Below are 24,790 nucleotides of genomic sequence, written 5' to 3' on the forward strand. Positions count from 1 at the left end.
AAAATAAAGTCTTCTGGAGTGTGGGCCGATGCATACATGCATAATAAAGCCACACAATACGCTTTACCGGACATCATAATGCAGTCACTCACCACACTAATAAGCAACTGTTGAAAACATAAATGCAGTGATTATTATAATAAAAAAAATTGGCACAAACTACAGGTGAACACAACATAAGCCAACACAAATGTATGTGTGTGTGTGTGTGTGTGTGTGTGTGTGTGTGTGTGTGTGTGTGTATATATGTATATATATATATATATATATATATATATATATATATATATATATATATATATATATATATATATATATATAGTGTGCATGTATGTATATTATATATAAAAATGAAAATAAAAAAGGTAATCGAATGGATGCCGTGGAAGCCTAGGAGTGTTTCAGAGCTTTCTCTCTAGGTCTCTGACTTCTTTTTGTTCTTCTTAAGAAATGAAGGGGTGCGGAATTTCTTCTTTTTCTTGGAGGGGGATTTGTTGGGGGATTCGTCACTGCCCTGGTCACCCGCAGCGTCGTCGGCCGCAGCAGGCTCCTCCCCGTCGGGGTGCGTGGGCGGCTCGGTGTGAGCCGGGGCGGCTTCTTCTGCAGGCAAGGGGGCGGCGGCGGTGGCGGCTTCTGAGGGGTCATCAGGGGTCAGGTCGGGGAGGGTCTGTCTCAAAGTGGCGGCATCGCTGTCGTCTTTAGGGCTCCGTTCCTGCTGCGCTTCTGCATGAGAGGACAGCAGGAGAGTTGGGAAGAAAGGTGGAGCGGGAAGAGAGGGTTTAAAGAAAGGATGTTAAATTAATATTCTGCGCAGGCCATGCAGTGACCACGTTCGGAGAGCGCGATGCCGGTCAGCTCCAGCTTAGTCTCATAAAAACACACCAGCAGCGTGGCTTTCGTACGCTGTATGTCCAAAAGTGTCTGGTATATACACTTTAAGGTGCACCCATTCCTAACTGTACAGTGCTCTGCGAAATCACATCACATTTAGATTTATGTCAAAACATCAATCATTAGATGTTTCTGAGAAATTTAGATATAATAATCCTCTTGTGCAAAGAAGGAAAAAGCCATGTCTATCCTACTATGATAGGTTTGAAAGGATGTGTAGCTGTCAAGAAGCTCCTCGCTGAGAAAAGTAGACGGACGCATCAAACAAAGAAGCTGAACAATGGGCTGACCACCCCAGAGTCCAGACCTCAACACCACTGAATGGGTTTGATTACTTCAGACAATGATCAACCAGCTTCTAAGACTGAACTTTGGATGTGTGTCTGCAGATTCTTTGAGGAACTGGAAGAGAGTCTCCTGAAAAGAATGGAAGCTGGAATAAAGGGAAAGAGTGACTCACTGAACACCAAACATCTGACTTTATATTCAGCCGGTGAAACCACTGCGTAGATTTTCTGCCTTTTTTCCTGGTGTTGACCGTCTTTGACTTTTGCACAGTACTGTGCATTTTGTATGTAAATCTGTTCAATTACTCACACTCAGTTTGGAGAATCTCCACAGAAAAGCAGTGACCCACAGAATGGAACACTGGAGCAGCTGCACTTGAGTCTAAAGTCACCACACTCAATGCCAAGTGAGGGCTAGAGGGGTATAAAGCCCCCCAGCACTGGGCTGTGAAGCAGAACTGTGTTCTTTGGAGTGATGGAGCTCCATCCAATACCTTTGGGATGAGCTGGCATGATCCAGAACTGACCTCACTAATGCTCAATCAGAACCTCACAGCAATCTTCAACATCTAGTGTAAAGCCTTCCCAGAAGAGTAGAGGCTGTTACCGCAGCAAAGGGCAACAAACTCACTATTAATACCCTTAATTTCAGAGGAAATAGCAGCAAACCTTTGGACATACAGTGTACCTCCTCTATTAAACCTCATCATCTGCCCCTCCTGACAAACTGTCCCTGAAAACTTCTAGAAGGATATGGTCACAGACTTGACACAAACACTGAAACAAAGTCCTCCTACTTCATAAACCGCCCTAATTTCTATATGTTCCATGCATACTGGTTACTTTATAATAAGATCTAACTTTTGTATTGTATAATAATCCTTGTGAATTAATTAGGTCACTCGAAAATAGAGGTATTTTCATATGACTCCTATTTGTGTGAGCTAAGTAACGCTGCACAAAACATAGAAAATCAACAGCATTCAAGCTTCTCTCATCCGCTTTGCACTGTCATCACAAACCCACACAACACAGCTTACTTCACATTTTAAAGCATTAACTCAGGCAGGTGTTTCACGGCTAAAGTCAAGCGCTGTCTTGCTTTCGAACTCATGCAAATAAACAACAGAGAACAGGTATCAAACCTGAAGTGCTCACAGCTCAAAAGCAAATAAACATATACATGTATATACAGAGATATTCAACAGTCACACCTGAGGACAAACTCATCACCAAAACGTCTGATCCTAATACAAGACCTCAAAAAACAAAGACGCAACTGTGACCGACAGCATCAAGCGCAACTGGCGCATTTCACACTCAGCAAAGCCAAAAACAGCACTGACACTGCGAAAGAGCACACGCCATCAAAAGAAGTGATAAACATGGAGTACCTGGACAGGTGACCATCAGGAACCGGAAAAACAATAGTCATACATTACCTGCTCTAAAGAATCTACAACATTCTGAAGTGGTACAGAAAGACGTCTGAGTTGTTGGTTAATCTCACAGAGGTTTAGAAAGCAGGAGAGTCTAGAAGCTTCTAGGATGAGCTTTGCAACTGGAAAGATCTCAAGGTGCTCCTATCAGTTTTTGAAAGCAAATTAAACACACTGGCCACTTGTTGAAGGAATAATTCAGCCTAATCTTTAGCTGCCACATTTGCATCGAACCATAAATGACCATGAACATTAATTTAATGTGTTACGCATTATTTAGAAAATAAGGGGAAGTCCATTGACTCTGAACTCATATATTGGGCAGTAGGGATGTGCAGGAGTACTTGAGTACTCTGTGTCTCACTGAAAATACTTTTCAGGTCCTCATTTAATCATAAGAGGACAGAGAAAACACACAGACCAACGATTCAGTAAAACGTGATAGAGTTTGGGGTGGATGAGTGCGAGTGAGTACCTCGCTACTGCCATGACGCACAGTTAAGTACATGACTGAGAACGCATCATCCTGGCCAACGCATCGCGGCCGTGGGCTGGAGGTCCTACCCACCCAGAGAGAGCGATGCCAACTGTGCTCTCTTGGACTCCCTGCTACAGACAGCTGTAGCATCACCAGGGATCGTACTCCTGATGATAGGACCAACTGTTAGACGGTTGTGCCTCTCGGGAGCAAATATTACTTTCAAAAAAACAAAAGCATTTTTGGCTTTGAGTAAAATTGTAAGTATATATTCATGATCATACATTATGTGTATGATTGTGAAACATTTTCTGTTTTTTTTTATTTATTTCATGCAGTTACTGAATAATTTGCCTTACAATCTGGGCATGTAATTTTAGCTGGAAAAACCAAAATACACCCATGAGAATAAGGGCCAAAACCCCCAATGTACACACGTCTGCTGAGGGTTTTATATGTAACGCTGATGGTGGTAAAATAGTGGTAAATCTGAAAAGGAAATTGTTTTCTTTGGGGACTATTTTGTCTTAGAACACCCTCAATGTATCCCTCCACCATGAACAGGTTAGAATAAACTGATTAAAATGCGTTTTAAGCCAGAGCCAAAACTACAGTAAACCAATGTCTAAGACATAAGGTTGAGTTTTCATGTTGTGTTGCTTTTAGAGGCCTTAAACTCTTCACATGTCTGGTTCCTCTCACTACCGCTGTGAACAATTCTGACTCACCAAGTTTCTCTAGAATTAGGCATTTTGCACCAAACTACTCTGAATGACTTCATATCTTAACCATTTAACTGTGCAGAATTTTTGAAAAATCGATGGAGTTCCCCTTGGTATCTCTTTCAGATATCCAAATGTACATGCACAATATAAACCATTCGTTTTTTATAAAAATACAAGGTTTCGTCTGTGGACTGACTCGGTAACTGATAGGAGCAGACCTCTGAGAAAAAGTCCAGTGAACACAAGAAAGTCGGAAGGATCGCAGATAGAAGAGACACTAAACAGCGAGGAGATAAAGCGGACGTGTTAGAGCTAAGAAGACAGAGGAAGCCATGCACCGAGAGGAAGCCAACACAAGCGTGGAGGTGAAGAGGAGCTGAGAAGGGGGACACTGTACTTACTATGGCAACAGGTACTCTTTTGCATTTCCATCTCCTGATTGTAAGGCAGCCACGAAGAAGAAAAAGCACAAGTAGAAAAAAATGTCTATGCAGGTCAAATCACAGCCACCATGTTAACTTAAAAAGACAGAAAAACCAAAAGGAAGAACAGAAAAATAGACCACCAGGAGAAAAAGAATGGACACAAAGCCATTCTTGGAAAGACCCCAGAGAAATGAGTATGAAGAGTGAATGAGAAACGTTTAAGACAGGTGGAATATTCCCAATTATTAGATTACACCTGAGCTTTAGCTGATTGTCCTGAACGATCACACAGCACTCGCACACAATAATGTGCACCAATGGTGAGCGGAGTAAAGCTGCTATGAGTGTCACTCAATTGAAAAAATGACTTTTTATTGCTGTATTGCAAGAACTATCTGGAGTTTTCTTTCATTTCAATTGATTTTTTTATTAGATAAATCACTTTTTATTCTGGGTTTGCTGTATTTTGCTGATATTACTGTGTCTCTGAAACATGTAAAAATCTTAAACTTGACAAAAGTGGTGTAATCCAAAGTAATAAAGACCAAGAGGTAAACTTAAAAAAGACATAATACAGAAACAACTGCATTTTATTATTATAAGCCAGTTCCAATACAATAATTTTTTATTTTGTTTTCAAAAGAAAAAAAAATAGAGCCAAATTATAATGAAAATGAACAATAATGACTATACAACTATAATGAAAAAAAAAAAACACCAATGTTAAACTATTTGTCCTCTTGGTCTCTTATTACATAAAAAACAAACAGCAAAAAATGTCTACAATTGTTAAAGACCACACTGATAGAGACATAGACAGGAACGGCAGCATTCCTATTATTAACCCCTGTGGCACACCAAAAATACAGTCAGGAAAGACATGCTTTTTTGGGTAACCCTGATCACCTGGATGAACCTACCTTCTTCTACTCGGATTGGGGTGCTAGGTGGAGTACGAGTGGGGCTCTGGCCTTTTCCCACCTCCTCTGGTTCCTGTGACTGATCTAAAAGGAAGAGAACATACATTTTAAGCTCGATTTACCTGCTGCTTGCTTAAGAGGAGAATACTTGCTTATTACATTTTTTGTAGCTAAGAAGGCAAGACATGACTTGCTAAACTGATTTGCTGTCATGAAATAAACAGCTGCTTCAATGTTTTGAAGGCTGTAACTTAACAAATCGACAAATGCTAAACAAAAAATGTAATTAGAATATAAACTCAAACAGCATAAAACTCTCAATGTTGTGCAAACCAGATTCGTTCAGGAAGGTGCACAGACAAGGACACAGCACAGGTACTGATTAGGGGATGACGCTCATGGCACAAAAGAGAACAAAAATCAGGCCCATTCTAGAACCCGGCTTCACCTCGAGAGTCAGAGGAATCAAACAGTTCATTTAAACTCCAGATCAGGTTTAAACAAGATATTTTATTAGTAACAAACTTACAAACAAACCCTGTCAGGAATTAATCCCAGTTAGAGGAGGGGTAGAGGAGTCACCACATCCACGTATGAGTGACTGCGTCACTTTTCATTGTTGCCCTTACAGACCACAACAGTGATTAAGAATTAGAGGTTAAATCAGGATTAATTAAGGGAATACTTTGTCCAAAAACGCTGCTGTGGTTAACAGAGGATAGAACATAGAAGGGGCCAGTTAGCATGAAATAACATGAGTTATGCCAACTGGGCTCAACCAGTTTTAATTCATTGTTATACTGTTATGTTATGTTCACATGTTTGCAGTAGACGGCAGGGCTGAACGATTTGGAGAAAATATCTGTGAGTGATTTTTCAGCTATTTAAATTTTGGTTATTATTTTATAGAAATTTAGGATCAGACCTGTTTATTTTTACCGAGAAGACCAGAATATCCACCTTTTCTGAGTTGAGGCTTGACCCCTTAATGTAGTGTGCCAGAAATCCAGTAAGTTTGAGTTGCAATGTCACAACACATGGAGGTTTGGTTGCTTTGGTTGTCCAACTCTACAGGCAGTTTACAACTCTGTTATGTCCAATTTAACCTCTTAAAACATTTTTTGATATGTTTGATAACCTATGCTGCAATTAAAAAAAAAAAAAAAAAAAAAATCAGCTCTTGCATTTTCCTAAATTGTAATTTCAATATGAAATTAATTTTTTTGCCCTAGAAGGCAGACAACGGCAAACCAGACATTTGGTTGTTTTGAAAAATGCTGCAACATTTTGCAGTCCGCAGTGGCAGACTGAATTCTTCATGAAGAGTCCAGTTTTCCCAACTTTTGCTGTCAACTGCAGTGGTGAAATAAACTGGATGTTGATTTTTCGGGAGCAATGGATGCCAAACATCCCACTGTTGAATTTTAGGCAAATCCAGTAATTTAAAAATGACACAGATCAAATGAAACATATAAATACGAAAAGAAATGTAGAGTTTTAATTCAACTCTAAATATGTGAATTAAGTTCCACAGTTTCTTAGGAAGTTCAGTAAGAAGGTCATTACAGTGATCAACTCTGCTGAAACAAATGCATGAACAGGTTTCTCTGCATCGCTCTGAGAGAGAAAAGGCTGAACTTTACAGATATTTCTCAAACGAAAAAATGCTACTTCAGTGACTATGTTTACACACCGATAAAACAGAGCTCAGAGTCTAAGATCACAGTCAGCTTTCCTACTTCAAAGCGAAAGAGCCAAGTTTCTCATAAAGCAGTGAGTTTTAGTACCAAGGATCAATCATACAGTTTTTTCTTGGTTTAGATGTAAAAACTCTGACATCCACAGAGAAATATCTGAATATGTGTGTCTTTATTTTCAGAAGAAATGGTAACGTGTAGTTCTGTGTCATCAGCATAGCTATAAAAATTGTTTCCTAATGACATCACCTAGAGACATCATGTACAAAGAGAAAAGCAAAGGCTCTAATATTGAACCTTGTGAGACTCAACAAGAAATGTTTTTTTATTCATTTATTTTTTGATGAATCATTCCCCAGTAAAACTAGAAACTGTATATTAAATAAAATTTAAACTATTCCAAAACTGTCTCTAAGAGGTCTTAGTTTGAGCTGCTTCACTTTAAAGTGTGGAATTTTTTATTCTTTTTTACCTTCTAACACAAACATGTGAAAACAGCAATAGGAACAAAGTTAATATCAGGTCCCATTATTAGCGTTGTTGGGTGAAATATTCCCTTTTAAATTAGGATTGTTTTGGGAAGGGTAAGCTGGGGAAGGGTAAGCATGAACGGACAGATAGTGGACCGGATCACCAAGAGAGAACAAACGAAATAAGACAGAAAGCGCTTGCAAAGGGAAACCCCACAAAGAGAAGCCTCCAGTGAGCAGGACGGACGCTTGGTAAGGGCAGATGGAGCTCCAGGGTACCTGCAGCTTGGCTGTCGATACCAAATGGAGCCTGCCCAGACAGCTCTGGGGTGACGCTGAGGGCTTTCAGCACAGCGCAGTGAAACTCCTTATGTGGTGACTCCGGAGGACCAGAGGGGCTGACCCTTCCTGAGCCTGCCCCAGAATCTGCGCTTCGGCTGGGGACAGTGGAGGAAAAAGGAGCTGCCGGGGTGTGGAGCTCCTCCGAATTGTGATCTGAGAAGGCAGAAGGGGTGGCAACTTCCCCTGGGTTTGAGACCAATGAGCTGACCGACTCTTCAACCTGTTCTGGAGGCAACAACAGTTTCTATCCAAACCTGTGGGGGGTGCTGCTGAGCTGCACAGTAACTCTAAAGCCACGAGCAAAAGTACAGGTGAAACTTAAAAAGCAGAAAAGATGATTTGTTTTCCTGCTCCACAATTACAGAGAGTGAAAGATGTTTGGCCATAGATTTCATCAAAGTATATAATGAAAAAAGGGGGAAAACCAGCTAATTGTGTAACAATAAGTCCTTATTCATTAAAATAATGTAGAAATTCCTCCCCCTGGACTCAGATTTGAGTTCTTACCTTCTTGGCCTTTCTGTTTGAGCTCCACTTCTTTGCGGTACTCCTCCAGCTCCTGGTCAGTAAGCTTGTTGAAGGGGTTTGGTCCAGTCTTGCTTACAATCACACGAGGCTGGTACTCCTTCTCAATAATGGCTTTAGAGGCGGTCACTAGCTCCCCCTGCAGCCGGAGAGATGAAATGCAATACAGACAGATCAAACATACTGGTAAACACATATGACAAGACATATTTTATAAAAACAGTATGTGCAAAAAAGAGGAGCATATTTTGACACTATTATAACTTTGATATATAAAAATAAACTGTATATTTATTCAATACACCTTCAAAGAAAATGCTATAGAATGCAACACCAACTAATTAAAATAAAAAGAACACCAAAATAGGTGGAAGACCGATGGATGGACTAATTTTTTTAATATTATTGATATGATATTGAAAAGCATTCTCTAAACAATAGAGCAAAGTTAAATTTATATTAAAAAATTAGCCAAAGGGAGAAATGAGTGCACAGAACAGGAACAGAATAGAATAGGAGTAGATCTGCTAATATTTTTAGTTTTTAGTTTAAATTTACTGATGTAAATTAATATACAAGTCAAAAAGCTCTTTAGTATCCACAATAAGATCAAAAGAGCATTTACTGCTATATGCATTGATAGGAGTTTTATTCTCAAAGCACAAAAGCTTGGAAGGAGATTATGATAAAGCACTGACTCCATTTATCAAGACTGACAGTAAACGCTGGCAGATAGTGAAGAACTGATGATTATGTACACTAATCTTGCCTGTAAGGTAAGGCAAGTTTATTTATAGAGCACCTTTCATGCTCTGCTATCATTCAAAGTGCTTTACAAATGATGAAATACAGTCAAAAAGTAGAGTAAATGAGAACAGAAAGGAAAACAAGACATTAAAACATGTTTAAAACAATAGATTTCAAAGAAATTTTTTTAATTAAAATAAAAATCTAATTAGAAATTAAATTAGGACAGTTAAAAAAAAATCTCATAAAAAATATTTTAAAAAAAATCATAATAAATAAAAACATAAAAAGAAAATAAATCTGTAAAAAGTAAAAACCCGTCAACAGAAATCTGTAGACTTTTTTTATTGCTTTATTTTATTTACATCTGCACCCTCTGTGGCATGCGTCAACATGTTTTATGTGTAGCATCTGTCAGCTGTGAATTATAATAAGGAAATTACTGATATTTTGACTTTCTATGTCAAAATAATTACTAATTTACTCATAATAATCACTTATGAAATTACACTTTCCTCAAGAGTAATAACTCTTAATAATGAATTATTTGAATTTAATAAACTAAAATCTTGAGAAAAAAGTCATTTTTTTACTTTGACTTTGCGCCTTTTGTAGTAAATCTGCCTCTATGTGCGCCCAAATGCTAATATGACCCAAAAGCAAACTCTTAACTCACTTCAAATGGAATGGCAGAGAACTTGCCACTATGAAAAGACATCTTGAACTAGAGTAAATGTCTCAGAACCTAAATTATTAATAACTTCAAAAGGAGAACAGAAGAGCTTACCAGCAGATCCAGAGTATGTTTAGTGTTTTTGAGTGTTTAAGAAAGTATTGTGTTATTTCTGCTACAGTATTTAAAAGCAAAGCAGTTACTCATTAGGTTGCATCAGATACACTATTAGAGAATGTGAGGAAATGTTGGGTGTGATTTGATTTTGAATGGAATGATTTTTATCCAGCAGGATGTACCTTTCTAAAAGACCTAGCAGGGCTACAGCTGTCTGAGAGGTCAAGGCCATCGATAGACTCCAAACAGTCAGACAGAGGAGCATCCTGCAATAGTAAACCTGATGAGCAGTGCACAACCAAGCCCCAATTATTAACACAGACACACAAAACCACACAAAACCACACAACACAGACACCCGAACAGAAGCAGGCCAGGCTTTGATGGACTACGTGCTCATTACTGTATTATTGTTATTATTTTAGTCTTATTTTCATAGTAAAAAACGGAAAAGGCTCACAAAATATTCATCCATGTAATGAAAATGTCCTTATATCTATATTGTGTGGACAGACACATATCATGTATATATGTATCTATATAGATCTATATTGTGGTTTAAATGTTAATTAGGGACTGAAAGTTACACAAAGTTCATAACCAGATTCAATATGACTTGCAATGATTTCTTGATACATTTTCCTACTCCATAAAAAGACAGAGTACCTGAAAATGTCCCTAATGTTACCATACTGATGTTAAAGCCACAGCACGAAATTAATTTTTTGTTCAATTTTGTTAAAATCAAAAGAAATAGCAATTCTGAGACTGGAGATAAATAACAGACATATAAAAACCTGAGCTTTGTTGCTGTAAGTCACTCTGTAAATCCTTAAATCATTTTTTTCAACACTTGACTTCACGTATTAACAACACACGCACAGTCTCAAAAAGAAGGTCTACCTGAATATTTAAGCCTCAAACACAAAATCAATATTCTGATAAAGATACAACGACAACAGTAGATACTCCACTCATGTCCTTCACCAGGTTTTGACGAAGTTCTCTTTTAATTTTCTTTCAAATGATCAGATTCATCCTCTCAGGGGAGGGTCTGGTGTACAACCCATGTTACAAAAACACGTTTCCACCAGACAGGTCTCCGAATCCACCTAAACTTACATAGTGCAGCTTTAACATGGTAATTGTCTATTGGAGTATTCAACATGAGGCTCTATGACAACAGAGTTCAGCCTGATCCATTCTATTTGGCTTCTTAGCAGCAAAAACACTACAAGCTAAACTTAAAAAAAATAAAGGTTCTGTTCAGGTACATTATTTGATTATCAAGGTAGAAAACAATGTAAATGTACCCTCAGAGGTACAACAAGTGGTTTTAAGGTCCAGTTGGTAACTTTAAATAAGTTTTTCCAGGTGAAAAGTACATATTTGTACCTTTTCATAACCTAGCATTTAAAACAGGATGATAAAATAAAGAGCCCGGAGGTGAGACGGGGTGTGTGGAGTCAATACAACTTAGAAATTATAATTTCAGTGGATTATGGTAGTTATGCTCCCTGACTAAAGGTACAGAGATGTACCCTTGAGGGAAACACCTCAGTGACAACAGCTATTTCTGAGAGTGTTTAGTGCTCTGACCTAATGTAACACTGACAAGCTAATATGTTAGTCCTGAACTAAAGCACTAACCACAATTACAACACATGTTATAATATGTTATGATACACCATGATTTGATGTTTGTTACATCTCTAATATTAACGTGTGTTAAACCCTTTGGAGAAGATGCTCGACCTTACAGTCTATAAAACTTGACTAACAGAGCCATTGTGATGAATGTAGCAGGTGGACGCATCATAACAGGAACAACGCAGCCACTCACACACTCACACTTCATAAACATGCACAGATCATTTCCCAAAGAAGCGAATGGGACAGACTCAAGCCAGACAGCTGCTAAATGGTTCAAGGTCATGCACTGCAACACCAGAAATCAAACCAAATGTGCTAGTCAAACCACACACAACATTTTCCACTGCAGCTACTGACTCGTCATGCTCAGGCTGTTAGCCACGTTATTGCCACCTACACAAGAAAAGCTCTTCTATTTCAGGTGAGCATGAGCACTGACCCTCTTGGGCTTAATAAAAGGACTTCGAAAAGGCTTTAAACATGCTGACATATTTAATTAAAATTACACTGGAGTCTCCAATTAGTAAACACAGCTCAACACACCATGCATGTTTTTATTGTGCAATAGGCAGCTAGAGCTGTCACGATGACTCGATTAATCGCTATCGGAAAAAATTATCAGGTAAAGTAGCTTTTTCTGTAAATCAGCAATGATTAGTTGGACGTCTGCAGGATGCTAGTGCATGTTTTGAATTTTGCTCCTGATCTCTCTAGGAAACAGGCTGACTGAGCCATGTATGTGTTTTGTTTAGTTTTTTTTATATTTTAGCATTTTAAAGGCTTCTTTATTTCTAATTTTCCATTACAAGTATCTTAGAATCTTATGCTTGTTTGGTTTAAATGCCAGTTTCAATTGACCTCTTTCTGGAGGCCTAGTGGCCATCATATACATTTGTTTTAATATAACCAAACAGAACAGTATAATTACAAATAATCATTAAATAAATAATAATTTCAATTTATCTTAATATTATAAATGAAAACTTAACTTACATATTTTTAACTACTGTAATTTATATAATAATATTCCTACATTTTTGTAATTACACTACAGAAACATATAATAAAATGACTATTATAATAACAACCAGTAGACGACTTGATTACTAATAAAACAGACAATGTCAGCCCTAACGCAATTTAAAACTAATTATGACATCACCATTAATTTTTCAAAACATGACTTATTAAATCACTTTGCAATAAATATGCAGTCTTTTACTCTAATGTATATAAGACTGAACACATGATTAGCCGCGTAGTTGTTAGTACAACAAGCATAACTTTGACGACGGGGCAGTGATGTCTCAACGAGGTCTGACTAGCATCTGGAAGGCAAACGGAGCAATCATATGGGTCATGCAAACTTATATTGCATGTTGTATGAAGAAAACTTGACTTCACAGAGGTGCCGTCATCCTCATCATAGCCTTAGTCGTTAAAGTCAAGGGAGACCAAAATAAAAATGGTACCGCAAAACTGATCAAACTAAAGGCAGATGAGCTCCACCCCAGGCAGAGGGATGCGAGGATGTAAACACGGTTAGCCCACACTCAGACTGTACTCACGTGCCAGATAGTCGCTCTCTGTGGTCAAAGAACAACGTCACAGTTACAGAACGAGCAACAATGGTGAGATAAAATGAACACGGTGAAGACCAAAGAAGGGGGGTTGTTTCTGTGTGTGTCCGAACAACTGATGAGTCAAACGGGAGGCTCATAGACTCACTGGCCACTTTATTAGAAATTCCTCCCTTGTAGATTCACCTGAATGGCGTACAGTGGCCAGTGAGTGGACAGGATTAGTGTTTCTAATAGAGTGGCCAGTGAGTGGGTAAAGGTCAGTTTTTCTAATAAAGTGGCCAGTTAGTGGAAGCACAAGCTAGATGTTTCTAACAAAGTGGCCAGTAGGTGGAAACACAAGGTAGGTGTTTCTAATAAAGTGGCCAGTTGGTGGAAGCACAAGGTAGGGGTTTCTAATGAAGTGGCCAGTGAATAGATAAAAGATCACTGAGCGAATGTACAAGCTAGATGTTTCTAACAAAGTGGCCAGTAGGTGGAAACACAAGGTAGGTGTTTCTAATAAAGTGGCCAGTTAGTGGAAGCACAAGGTAGGGGTTTCTAATGAAGTGGCCAGTTAGTGGATAAAGGTCAGTGTTGCTGCCAAAGTATTCAGCTGGTGGAAGCATAAAGTAGGTGTTTCTAATAAGTTAGCCAGTAAGTGGATGTCAAAAGTAAGTGTTTCTAATAAAGTGGCCAGTGACTGGATGTCCATGGCCGATGACAAACTACAAGATAGGTGTTTCTAGTGAAGTAGACAGTGTAGAGATGGAAGGGACAGATTTCAGCTCACCTGGACGAAGGAACGCTCCACCACAGCCCCTGTGAGCACCTGTGACTGTGGGCCTGCTGTTTTAATGTCCTGCAGGTTCTGCTCACGGATCTGTGTAGAAATACAGCGTCCAGTTACTGATACAATTACACCGCAAGTATGTAAACTGCAATAAATTCAATTCTCTCACTCACCACAATATCGGCATACCAAAATGTTTATAATACCAGAATTCATGTTAAAACATATTTTAATAAAGTTTTTTTTTCTTACATTCTACTAGTTTTACTGTAAAACGTTTATAATACCAAATCAGTTTAGGTTCACGTAAAAATGCCCCAATAATTTAATATGGAATCAAGTTATTACATTTAATAACATTCAGTGTCATAACAAATGTTATGACATTAAATAATATCATGAGTTATCCCAAGTTTGAACTCTTGTTCTGACCTTGTTGCGCATCTCCTGGACCTCTTTAGGGTTTGTGTTGAGTGGAACAAACTGATTGGCCACAGCAGCCTGTCGAAGGCTCTCCTCCTTCGTCCACTGCAATCATCAAAGCAAAGATTCAAACAAACCACAAACAAAACAGAGGGAAAAAAAGAACTTAAAAACAAACACCAAAATTAAGAAATATACACAAGCTTAACAGAACAATACTTCATGCTTTTCAAATTAGAAGAAAAACAAAAAAAATACTTAAAACTCAACTGACAATTATTAATTGCAATAATATTCCACAGAGCAGTGAACCAATGATGATGAATTCTGCTTAAACGATTTTTGAAGGTGGTCTGTCGCTAATTTAAATACATTGTAAATTGTACTATACACTGACGGTAAAATACATTAACCTGTTATTTTATAATGATGGGAAAGGTTGTAAGATTCCTCAATAACACCATTTATTTTTGAAAAATGCATCTATTAACTGTCTTTTAGTTTTTTAAGACCTAGTTAGTACCACAGTAAAAAATAGAGGAAAGTTTGTTAACAAACTTTAAGTTGGCTTGACAAACACACAATTAAAACTCAGGTGCTTGCTATGATGTTGCTAGGCCACTGCTATGGTATCCTAGGTGGTTGCTTAGGTGTTGCTCAATCATTGCTACGATTTCCCAGGTGGTTGCTAAGGTGTTGCTAGGCCACTGCTATGGTATGCTAGGTGGTTGCTTAGGTGTTGCTCAATCATTGCTACGATTTCCCAGGTGGTTGCTAAGGTGTTGCTAGGCCACTGCTATGGTATGCTAGGTGGTTGCTTAGGTGTTGCTCAATCATTGCTACGATTTCCCAGTTGGTTGCTAAGGTGTTGCTAGGCCACTGCTATGGTATCCTAGGTAGTTGTTTAGGTGTTGCTCAATCATTGCTACTGTTTCGGTGGTTGGTTAGTGTAGTGGTTAACACCTTTGCCTTCTACACTGTAGACTGGGGTTCACTCCCCGACCAGGGCAAGCACCCTACACTATACCAATAAGGGTCCTTGGGCAAGACTCCTAACACCACCTTGGCCTACCTGTGTAAAATGATCAAATTGTAAGTCGCTCTGGATAAGAGCGTCAGCCAAATGCCATAAATGTAAATGTAAATGTTTCCCAGGTGGTTGTTAAGGTGTTGCTAGGCCACTGCTATGGTATCCTAGGTGGTTGCTTAGGTGTTGCTCAATCATTGCTACTGTTTCCCAGGTGGTTGCTAAGGTGTTGCTAGGTCATTGCTATGGCATCCTAGGTGGTTGCTAAGGTGCTGCTAAGCCACTGCTATGGTATCCCATGTGGTTTCTATGGTGTTGCTTGACCACTGCTGTGTTATCCCAGGAGGCTGCTAAAGGTGTTGCTAGGGCATCGCTATGGAATCCCAGGTGGTGGCTAATATGTATATATGCACTAGTATGTATGTGAGTTTAAAATAACATCTATTTGTAGCAATCAGAGTTTCTTCACATTATTCATTCATTTCCTCTGGGGGGAAAATTTGTGTTTTACCAAATGCACAAAAACCACATGTGATCTGTCCTAAAACGACGAGCGCACTATTCCTGTACTGGCTTTACAATCCTGCATCGTTTCATGGTTCTAGCAGTGAAACTGCCACCTGTGAAAAAGCTGAAGATCAGTAAGCTGGCTTTGCCAAGTCAATTCAACTATATAAAAGTCAGTGGTGCTTCAGTCCAATGAGGAAAGCAAACATTGGTAAGAGCCTCAAGATTATTGAGATTCAGATCACTATAGAAAGAATAAACTCTCCCAGGACAACTCACTTACATAAATATCCTTATTCGCACAGAACGTAGGCCTGATGCCAAATCAGCTCTGACCCAAAACTGATAGAGGAACAGTGGCTGAAGACGCCTGTTCCAGTACAGCATGATCTTAATGCTAATGAACGCGTGAGCACTTGTGCTGGGTCTGTTTCCCATGATTGTAATTAAGCATGTTTTTACATCACTGTCACAACAAAACCTTGTATCTCGAAAATCATAGCTTTAAAAGAGAAAGTTACAACACTCTGAATAAAAGTTAAGGGAATAAATCTTGGACTATTTCCACTCCACTCATCATGAAATGCTGACACAAGGTAAACGGGCAGCTGGCATAAAAAAAAAATAAAAAAAAATGGAGATACAAGGGTTTGATCCCACAGTGACAACGGATTCTTTTGACTATTTTCTGACCATCTACATCATTTCCACAACTGGATAGGAATCTGCCATCAGTAAAGTCTTCTTTATCTGCGTCGGGGAGTCTAAACTAAATTGAGCGCTGCAGTCCTGCTCATCATCATTGATACTCGTTGCTGCTGGATTTACCGTAAGAAAGGAAAACTGAATCCTGAAGGAAGAGAATAAAAAGGAGGGAGGAAGAGAGGGACACAGAGGAGAGAAAGTGAAGGAGTACAGGATGAGAGGTTGTGAGGAGCAGCAGGTGTGTTCGGGGTGGGAGTGAGGCAGAAGCGCTGTGTGCTTTATAAGCAGTGAGGCGTCTGAAGGAAGAGCTCTGATCAATACCACACGCACACCTGCACACACGGGATGTGCACGGGCACCAGGAGGGCAGAATAAAGAGCGTGATTATAATGATAATTATCTTGTATAATAAAATTCGGAGAAAAAACAAACTAAGAATTTCATTGTACAAGACAAACCGCTTGTGTGTGACAAAGCTCTTAAAATGCTGAAATCTGAAATCCTGTCTTTGTTCATCGATAAAGGCTGTGATGACACTGACGTAGTTAGACTGTCAGAAATGCGGCCTAAAAGCCCAAAAGGAGGTGGAATTGGCGTGTGCTCAAGAACTAACAACTTAAAAATGGTCAATTATTAATTATTAAAAATGCTTAAAATATGATTAAGCCAGAGAGCTGCACAGTAAACATGTGAAGCGGTGACGGCTACCGTCACAACAAACGTGCATCATCATAAAGACCTTTTTAAGGAACGTTTTGAATGTAAGGGACGTTTGAAGACCTCCAGTCAGATTTCATGTTCTGATATTCCAAGTAAAAATGAGCCATCATCATCAAGAGGGAAAAACTTACTGCATTTTTGGAGCACATTTTAGTGCACAATTTCTGTTTATTTGTTGAGTTTAACGTAAAGATACAATTTAACATTCAAATTTTAAACAAAAAATGTGCCATAACCTTTTGCAGAGGCCACATTTGCCCATCTCCAATGTGTTAAATGCAGCAAATAAACAGTAATTGTGCAGTAAAATGTGCTGTGTGTTTTCTAATATCATCTAGCATTATATAAAATTTAAATAAAAGGTGGAATTTGACCAGGCGGTACCCAAACTTTTACACATGACTGTTTATGTGTATTTAGTATACAGTAAATTAAATGGGGGGAAAAAAAATCTTATTTATTATTACTATTAATTAATGGCTGAAATATGTGCAGGCAGATATGTTGATGCACTGTCACTGAAAATGCTTAACAAACAAAACTAAATGTTTCCCGTCAAATGGACACAAACCGTTTCATAAAATGAAGATATTCCAAACGGCTTTGCCCATTTTTGACTATTTGAATAATTTTAATACTGAATTCTACATCGTATTACATTTTGTTTAATTTGTTGCAGCCCTAATTATGACACATATATATCAGACAAAAGGCCTGTTTCTTTCTTCCCCTCAGTTAACCAAATGTGTGTTTATTAACTCAATCAAATTTAGGCCGGTTCACACCAAGTGCAACTTTTAATGTAGTGACCGTCACACCAAGTCTGATGCATTTCTGTTTTTTTTTTTCTGTCTAAATAGTGGCGGGAAGAAGACAGAGAAGGAATAGAATTCATTCCTTGATCAGCAGCAGTGATAAATTTGGTATTTTCCTTTTACGCGCTGCTACTCCTCACACAGGAGCTGAAGCTGCATGATGATGTGTTAGTGGGAGAATTCGAGGCTCTGCCCCCGCTTCATGTTCCTCTCATTAAAAAGGAGAGAAGGAACCACAGGGAGCCCATCGGCCCCTTTTGTCTATCTGATGAATGTGTCACAGAGATTTCATCAAAAAATCAGCGTTCATTAATGGGGGAAGCTAATGGTTTCATAAGCATGAACAGACTAGGACGCCTCTATATACAGTCACTGTTGTTCCTCGCCTTTCAGTTGCGATCCTGTGCGTTTTCTTTAACCTCAGCGTTTTTATAGTTAGTGTGTTGGCTGTAGTAAAGCACTTTTTGCTCTGCTACAACCAAGATGAGTGGTTCATTTTATTGTACATTTGTTTGAGTGGCAACAGAGCTCTGACTGGTGAGCCTGATTTTTAATGCATCCATACAATGTAATTACAAATTACTCAGCCCCTATATTTGCAACAACAGCGGTCCTTGCAACTGTTTTGCGTTCTCCTGCAACCGTTTTACATTCTCTTGTGACTGTTTTGCGCCGCCCGGCGACTGTTTTACATTCTCTTGTGACTGTTTTGCGCTGCCCAGCGACTGTTTTACATTCTCTTGTGACTGTTTTGCGCTGCCCGGCGACTGTTTTACATTCTCTTGTGACTGTTTTGCGCTGCCCGGCGACTGTTTTACATTCTCTTGTGACTGTTTTGCGCTGCCCGGCGACTGTTTTACATTCACTTGTGACTGTTTTGCGCTGCCCGGCGACTGTTTTACATTCTCTTGTGACTGTTTTGCGCTCTCCTGCAACCGTTTTACATTCTCTTGTGACTGTTTTGCGCTCTCCTGCAACCGTTTTACATTCTCTTGTGACTGTTTTGCGCTGCCCAGCGACTGTTTTACATTCTCTTGTGACTGTTTTGCGCTGCCCAGCGACTGTTTTACATTCTCTTGTGACTGTTTTGCGCTGCCCAGCGACTGTTTTACATTCTCTTGTGACTGTTTTGCGCTGCCCGGCGACTGTTTTACATTCTCTTGTGACTGTTTTGCGCTGCCCGGCGACTGTTTTACATTCTCTTGTGACTGTTTTGCGCTCTCCTGCAACCGTTTTACATTCTCTTGTGACTGTTTTGCGCTCTCCTGCAACCGTTTTACATTCTCTTGTGACTGTTTTGCGCTGCCCAGCGACTGTTTTACATTCTCTTGTGACTGTTTTGCGCTGCCCGGCGACTGTTTTACATTCTCTTGTGACTGTTTTGCGCTCTCCTGCAACCGTTTTACATTCTCTTGTGACTGTTTTGCGCTCTCCTGCAACCGTTTTACATTCTCTTGTGACTGTTTTGCGCTGCCCAGCGACTGTTTTACATTCTCTTGTGACTGTTTTGCGCTGCCCAGCGACTGTTTTACATTCTCTTGTGACTGTTTTGCGCTGCCCGGCGACTGTTTTACATTCACTTGTGACTGTTTTGCGCTGCCCGGCGACTGTTTTACATTCTCTTGTGACTGTTTTGCGCTCTCCTGCAACCGTTTTACATTCTCTTGTGACTGTTTTGCGCTCTCCTGCAACCGTTTTACATTCTCTTGTGACTGTTTTGCGCTGCCCAGCGACTGTTTTACATTCACTTGTGACTGTTTTGCGCTGCCCGGCGACTGTTTTACATTCTCTTGTGACTGTTTTGCGCTCTCCTGCAACCGTTTTACATTCTCTTGTGACTGTTTTGCGCTCTCCTGCAACCGTTTTACATTCTCTTGTGACTGTTTTGCGCTGCCCAGCGACTGTTTTACATTCTCTTGTGACTGTTTTGCGCTGCCCAGCGACTGTTTTACATTCTCTTGTGACTGTTTTGCGCTGCCCGGCGACTGTTTTACATTCACTTGTGACTGTTTTGCGCTGCCCGGCGACTGTTTTACATTCTCTTGTGACTGTTTTGCGCTCTCCTGCAACCGTTTTACATTCTCTTGTGACTGTTTTGCGCTCTCCTGCAACCGTTTTACATTCTCTTGTGACTGTTTTGCGCTGCCCAGCGACTGTTTTACATTCTCTTGTGACTGTTTTGCGCTGCCCAGCGACTGTTTTACATTCTCTTGTGACTGTTTTGCGCTGCCCAGCGACTGTTTTACATTCTCTTGTGACCGTTTTGCGCTGCCCAGCGACTGTTTTACATTCTCTTGTGACCGTTTTGCGCTGCCCAGCGACTGTTTTACATTCTCTTGTGACCGTTTTGCGCTGCCCAGCGACTGTTTTACATTCTCTTGTGACCGTTTTGCGCTGCCCAGCGACTGTTTTACATTCTCTTGTGACCGTTTTGCGCTGCCCAGCGACTGTTTTACATTCTCTTGTGACCGTTTTGCGCTGCCCAGCGACTGTTTTACATTCTCTTGTGACCGTTTTGCGCTGCCCAGCGACTGTTTTACATTCTCTTGTGACCGTTTTGCGCTGCCCAGCGACTGTTTTACATTCTCTTGTGACCGTTTTGCGCTGCCCAGCGACTGTTTTACATTCTCTTGTGACCGTTTTGCGCTGCCCAGCGACTGTTTTACATTCTCTTGTGACCGTTTTGCGCTGCCCAGCGACTGTTTTACATTCTCTTGTGACCGTTTTGCGCTGCCCGGCAACCGTTTTACATTCTCTTGTGACCGTTTTGCGCTGCCCGGCAACCGTTTTACATTCTCTTGTGACTGTTTTGCGCTGCCCGGCAACCGTTTTACATTCTCTTGTGACTGTTTTGCGCTGCCCGGCGACTGTTTTACATTCTCTTGTGACTGTTTTGCGCTGCCCGGCGACTGTTTTACATTCTCTTGTGACTGTTTTGCGCTGCCCGGCGACTGTTTTACAATCTCTTGTGACTGTTTTGCGCTGCCCGGCGACTGTTTTACATTCTCTTGTGACTGTTTTGCGCTGCCCGGCGACTGTTTTACATTCTCTTGTGACTGTTTTGCGCTGCCCGGCGACTGTTTTACATTCTCTTGTGACCGTTTTGCGCTGCCCGGCGACTGTTTTACATTCTCTTGTGACTGTTTTGCGCTGCCCGGCGACTGTTTTACATTCTCTTGTGACTGTTTTGCGCTGCCCGGCGACTGTTTTACATTCTCTTGTGACTGTTTTGCGCTGCCCGGCGACTGTTTTACATTCTCTTGTGACTGTTTTGCGCTGCCCGGCGACTGTTTTACATTCTCTTGTGACTGTTTTGCGCTGCCCGGCGACTGTTTTACATTCTCTTGTGACTGTTTTGCGCTGCCCGGCGACTGTTTTACATTCTCTTGTGACTGTTTTGCGCTGCCCGGCGACTGTTTTACATTCTCTTGTGACTGTTTTGCGCTGCCCGGCGACTGTTTTACATTCTCTTGTGACTGTTTTGCGCTGCCCGGCGACTGTTTTACATTCTCTTGTGACTGTTTTGCGCTGCCCGGCGACTGTTTTACATTCTCTTGTGACCGTTTTGCGCTGCCCGGCGACTGTTTTACATTCTCTTGTGACCGTTTTGCGCTGCCCGGCGACTGTTTTACATTCTCTTGTGACCGTTTTGCGCTGCCCGGCGACTGTTTTACATTCTCTTGTGACTGTTTTGCGCTGCCCGGCGACTGTTTTACATTCTCTTGTGACCGTTTTGCGCTGCCCGGCGACTGTTTTACATTCTCTTGTGACCGTTTTGCGCTGCCCGGCGACTGTTTTACATTCTCTTGTGACCGTTTTGCGCTGCCCGGCGACTGTTTTACATTCTCTTGTGACCGTTTTGCGCTGCCCGGCGACTGTTTTACATTCTCTTGTGACTGTTTTGCGCTGCCCGGCGACTGTTTTACATTCTCTTGTGACTGTTTTGCGCTGCCCGGCGACTGTTTTACATTCTCTTGTGACTGTTTTGCGCTGCCCGGCGACTGTTTTACATTCTCTTGTGACTGTTTTGCGCTGCCCGGCGACTGTTTTACATTCTCTTGTGACTGTTTTGCGCTGCCCGGCGACTGTTTTACATTCTCTTGTGACTGTTTTGCGCTGCCCGGCGACTGTTTTACATTCTCTTGTGACTGTTTTGCGCTGCCCGGCGACTGTTTTACATTCTCTTGTGACTGTTTTGCGCTGCCCGGCGACTGTTTTACATTCTCTTGTGACTGTTTTGCGCTGCCCGGCGACTGTTTTACATTCTCTTGTGACTGTTTTGCGCTGCCCGGCGACTGTTTTACATTCTCTTGTGACTGTTTTGCGCTGCCCGGCGACTGTTTTACATTCTCTTGTGACTGTTTTGCGCTGCCCGGCGACTGTTTTACATTCTCTTGTGACTGTTTTGCGCTGCCCGGCGACTGTTTTACATTCTCTTGTGACTGTTTTGCGCTGCCCGGCGACTGTTTTACATTCTCTTGTGACTGTTTTGCGCTGCCCGGCGACTGTTTTACATTCTCTTGTGACTGTTTTGCGCTGCCCGGCGACTGTTTTACATTCTCTTGTGACTGTTTTGCGCTGCCCGGCGACTGTTTTACATTCTCTTGTGACTGTTTTGCGCTGCCCGGCGACTGTTTTACATTCTCTTGTGACTGTTTTGCGCTGCCCGGCGACTGTTTTACATTCTCTTGTGACTGTTTTGCGCTGCCCGGCGACTGTTTTACATTCTCTTGTGACTGTTTTGCGCTGCCCGGCGACTGTTTTACATTCTCTTGTGACTGTTTTGCGCCGCCCGGCGACTGTTTTACATTCTCTTTGACTGTTTTGCGCTGCCCGGCGACTGTTTTGCGCCACCTGGCAACCGTTTTACATTCTCTTGTGACTGTTTTGCGCTGCCCGGTGACTGTTTTACATTCTCTTGTGACTGTTTTGCGCTGCCCGGTGACTGTTTTGTGCCACCCGGCAACCGTTTTACATTCTCTTGTGACCGTTTTGTGCTGCCCGGCGACTGTTTTGCGCCACCCGGCAACCGTTTTACATTCTCTTGTGACTGTTTTGTGCTGCCCGGCGACTGTTCTGCACTCCCTTGCGACTGTTTTGTGCTCTCTCAAGTTTTTTTTCAGTCTCTCGCAAAATTTTTGTATTCCCTCACAAATGTTTTGCATTTTCCCTCTCAAAATCCACTGACCTTGCCAAACTATCATGAAGGAGTGCAAAATATTTGCGAGGGAACCTAAAACTTTTGCGAGGGAAAGCAAAAGCATGGCAAGGGACCACAACATTATTATGAGGGAACACAATGTCATAACCTCTTTTTTTTGTTTAAACCACAGCCCCTTTTGGGCTCTGTAGAAAATCAAGAATGTTCTGATTAATAAATGTACGCAGCGTCACAATTACCAGTTTCGGAGTCGATGTGAAAGACAGCACCAACATCTTCATTTTCCAAACTTGATGTGTGTTTTTTTCGGCCATAAAAATCAGACTATGTGAATGGGCCTGTAGTCAGAAAGCACATCCCTACTACACACACTAAACACACGCACACACGCACACACACACACACACACACACACACACACACACACACACACACGTACAGCTACACAGACACACCACACTGACACAGTCTGCAGGGATGGACTAGTAATGAACACTACAGCTCACCAGTGTGACAGGATTAAACGTTAGTGTTTCTGAAATATATCCGTGCAGAAATAAACGGGTGGTCACTTTATAAAATATAATTTTTGCTAATAGAATTTGGCTTCTAAGATCTTATGCTATAAATCAGACTTTGAGAGACTGAAGACACTCACACACACACTGGTTGGTGGTAATAACGCTGATTATACGCTGGTAATACTCGCCAGATTAAGATGGGTAATGAATAGCAAAATGCATGTTGCTTTAAACTTTAAGCATTATAATAACGCATAAACTGTTAAAGAAGCGGTAATAGTCAGCATCAGGTTTAGCATGAGTAGCCATGACGTCATTACTGTAGCTTTTTTCAGCGCAGAACCAAAAGTCATGAGGAAGGGTTTCCGTATGGGGCGTTGGAGAAAGAGAGGGCACATGGGATGAACATGGAAACATGAGATACTCACTGATCACGAATAGAGCCTCACAACACAACACTCGCACTCCCCCAACTAGAGATAATCGTTCGGAGAGTTAAGAACTTCACAATGTTTGTTTTGCTTTTTTTTTTCTTTTCTTTTCTTTTCTTTTTTAAAGGACACTCATGCTTGGGAACAGATATGGGAATCTGTCATCAACTCTTAAGTCTGAAATACAAACAGGAAACTCAAATTTTGAACCAAGGATTTAAAAGAAAAAAAAAAAAAAAAAAGCCAAGTCAAAATGAAAAAGGCCAGTTACGGAGAGGACCTGGAGTCATCAAACTGCAAGCAATGACTCTGCAGATTCCACACCAAAAGCAGCGACTTTGTAGCCTTTCCCTACTACAGTTCGGGTTGCAACTGCAAATTTGGGGTCATTTTTTGCCAATTCCAGTTTATAAAATTACCCAGCTGGAAATTCTGAAATGTTAAAGTACATTTTTTTGTGAAATCTACCAACATCCTGCCTTTTCTCTGACCCCAGATTTGATCTCTCTTGTGTTTTCAAAGTAAAAACTTGTAGGGCAAGTGAGGAACAACCTAGCACGCCGTTTTTCTGCAATTTTTAAAATCCTAATCCAACTTAAATTTTAATTTGATCTGAACTTTTAATTTCTAAGCTGATTTTTAATTTAATGATCTAATCTATTATTTCAATCATGTTTCTATATTGTTTTAAATTTCTATTCTCATTTACTTAACTTTTTAAAACAACTCTGTATTTTCT

The 24,790-nt window shown here is 40.6% G+C and overlaps 1 protein-coding gene across 13 annotated transcripts in view; it reads right to left on the bottom strand.

Annotated features, from left to right (window-relative positions):
• Window positions 1-302: 302 nt before the first annotated feature.
• The window catches only part of add1 (adducin 1 (alpha)), a 74,929-nt gene continuing 50,441 nt past the window's right edge, over window positions 303-24,790 (bottom strand). For 2 of the 13 annotated variants that reach the window (XM_037546211.1, XM_037546209.1), the window contains exons 11-18: window positions 14,174-14,269; window positions 13,742-13,831; window positions 12,958-12,975; window positions 9,919-10,002; window positions 8,182-8,338; window positions 7,612-7,899; window positions 5,166-5,249; window positions 303-723 (exon numbers count right to left, since the gene is read on the bottom strand). In XM_037546211.1, the coding sequence (XP_037402108.1) occupies window positions 416-723; window positions 5,166-5,249; window positions 7,612-7,899; window positions 8,182-8,338; window positions 9,919-10,002; window positions 12,958-12,975; window positions 13,742-13,831; window positions 14,174-14,269 (1,125 nt within the window). In that variant the 3' untranslated portion in view covers window positions 303-415. Of the gene's footprint in view, window positions 724-4,220; window positions 4,256-5,165; window positions 5,250-7,611; window positions 7,900-8,181; window positions 8,339-9,918; window positions 10,003-12,957; window positions 12,976-13,741; window positions 13,832-14,173; window positions 14,270-24,790 lie in introns of those variants that run through there. The other 11 variants (XM_037546220.1, XM_037546215.1, XM_037546213.1 and 8 more) reach the window with 8 other exon arrangements.

This window comes from Pygocentrus nattereri, chromosome 16 (genome assembly GCF_015220715.1).
Source record: "Pygocentrus nattereri isolate fPygNat1 chromosome 16, fPygNat1.pri, whole genome shotgun sequence".
Taxonomy (NCBI): domain Eukaryota; kingdom Metazoa; phylum Chordata; class Actinopteri; order Characiformes; family Serrasalmidae; genus Pygocentrus; species Pygocentrus nattereri.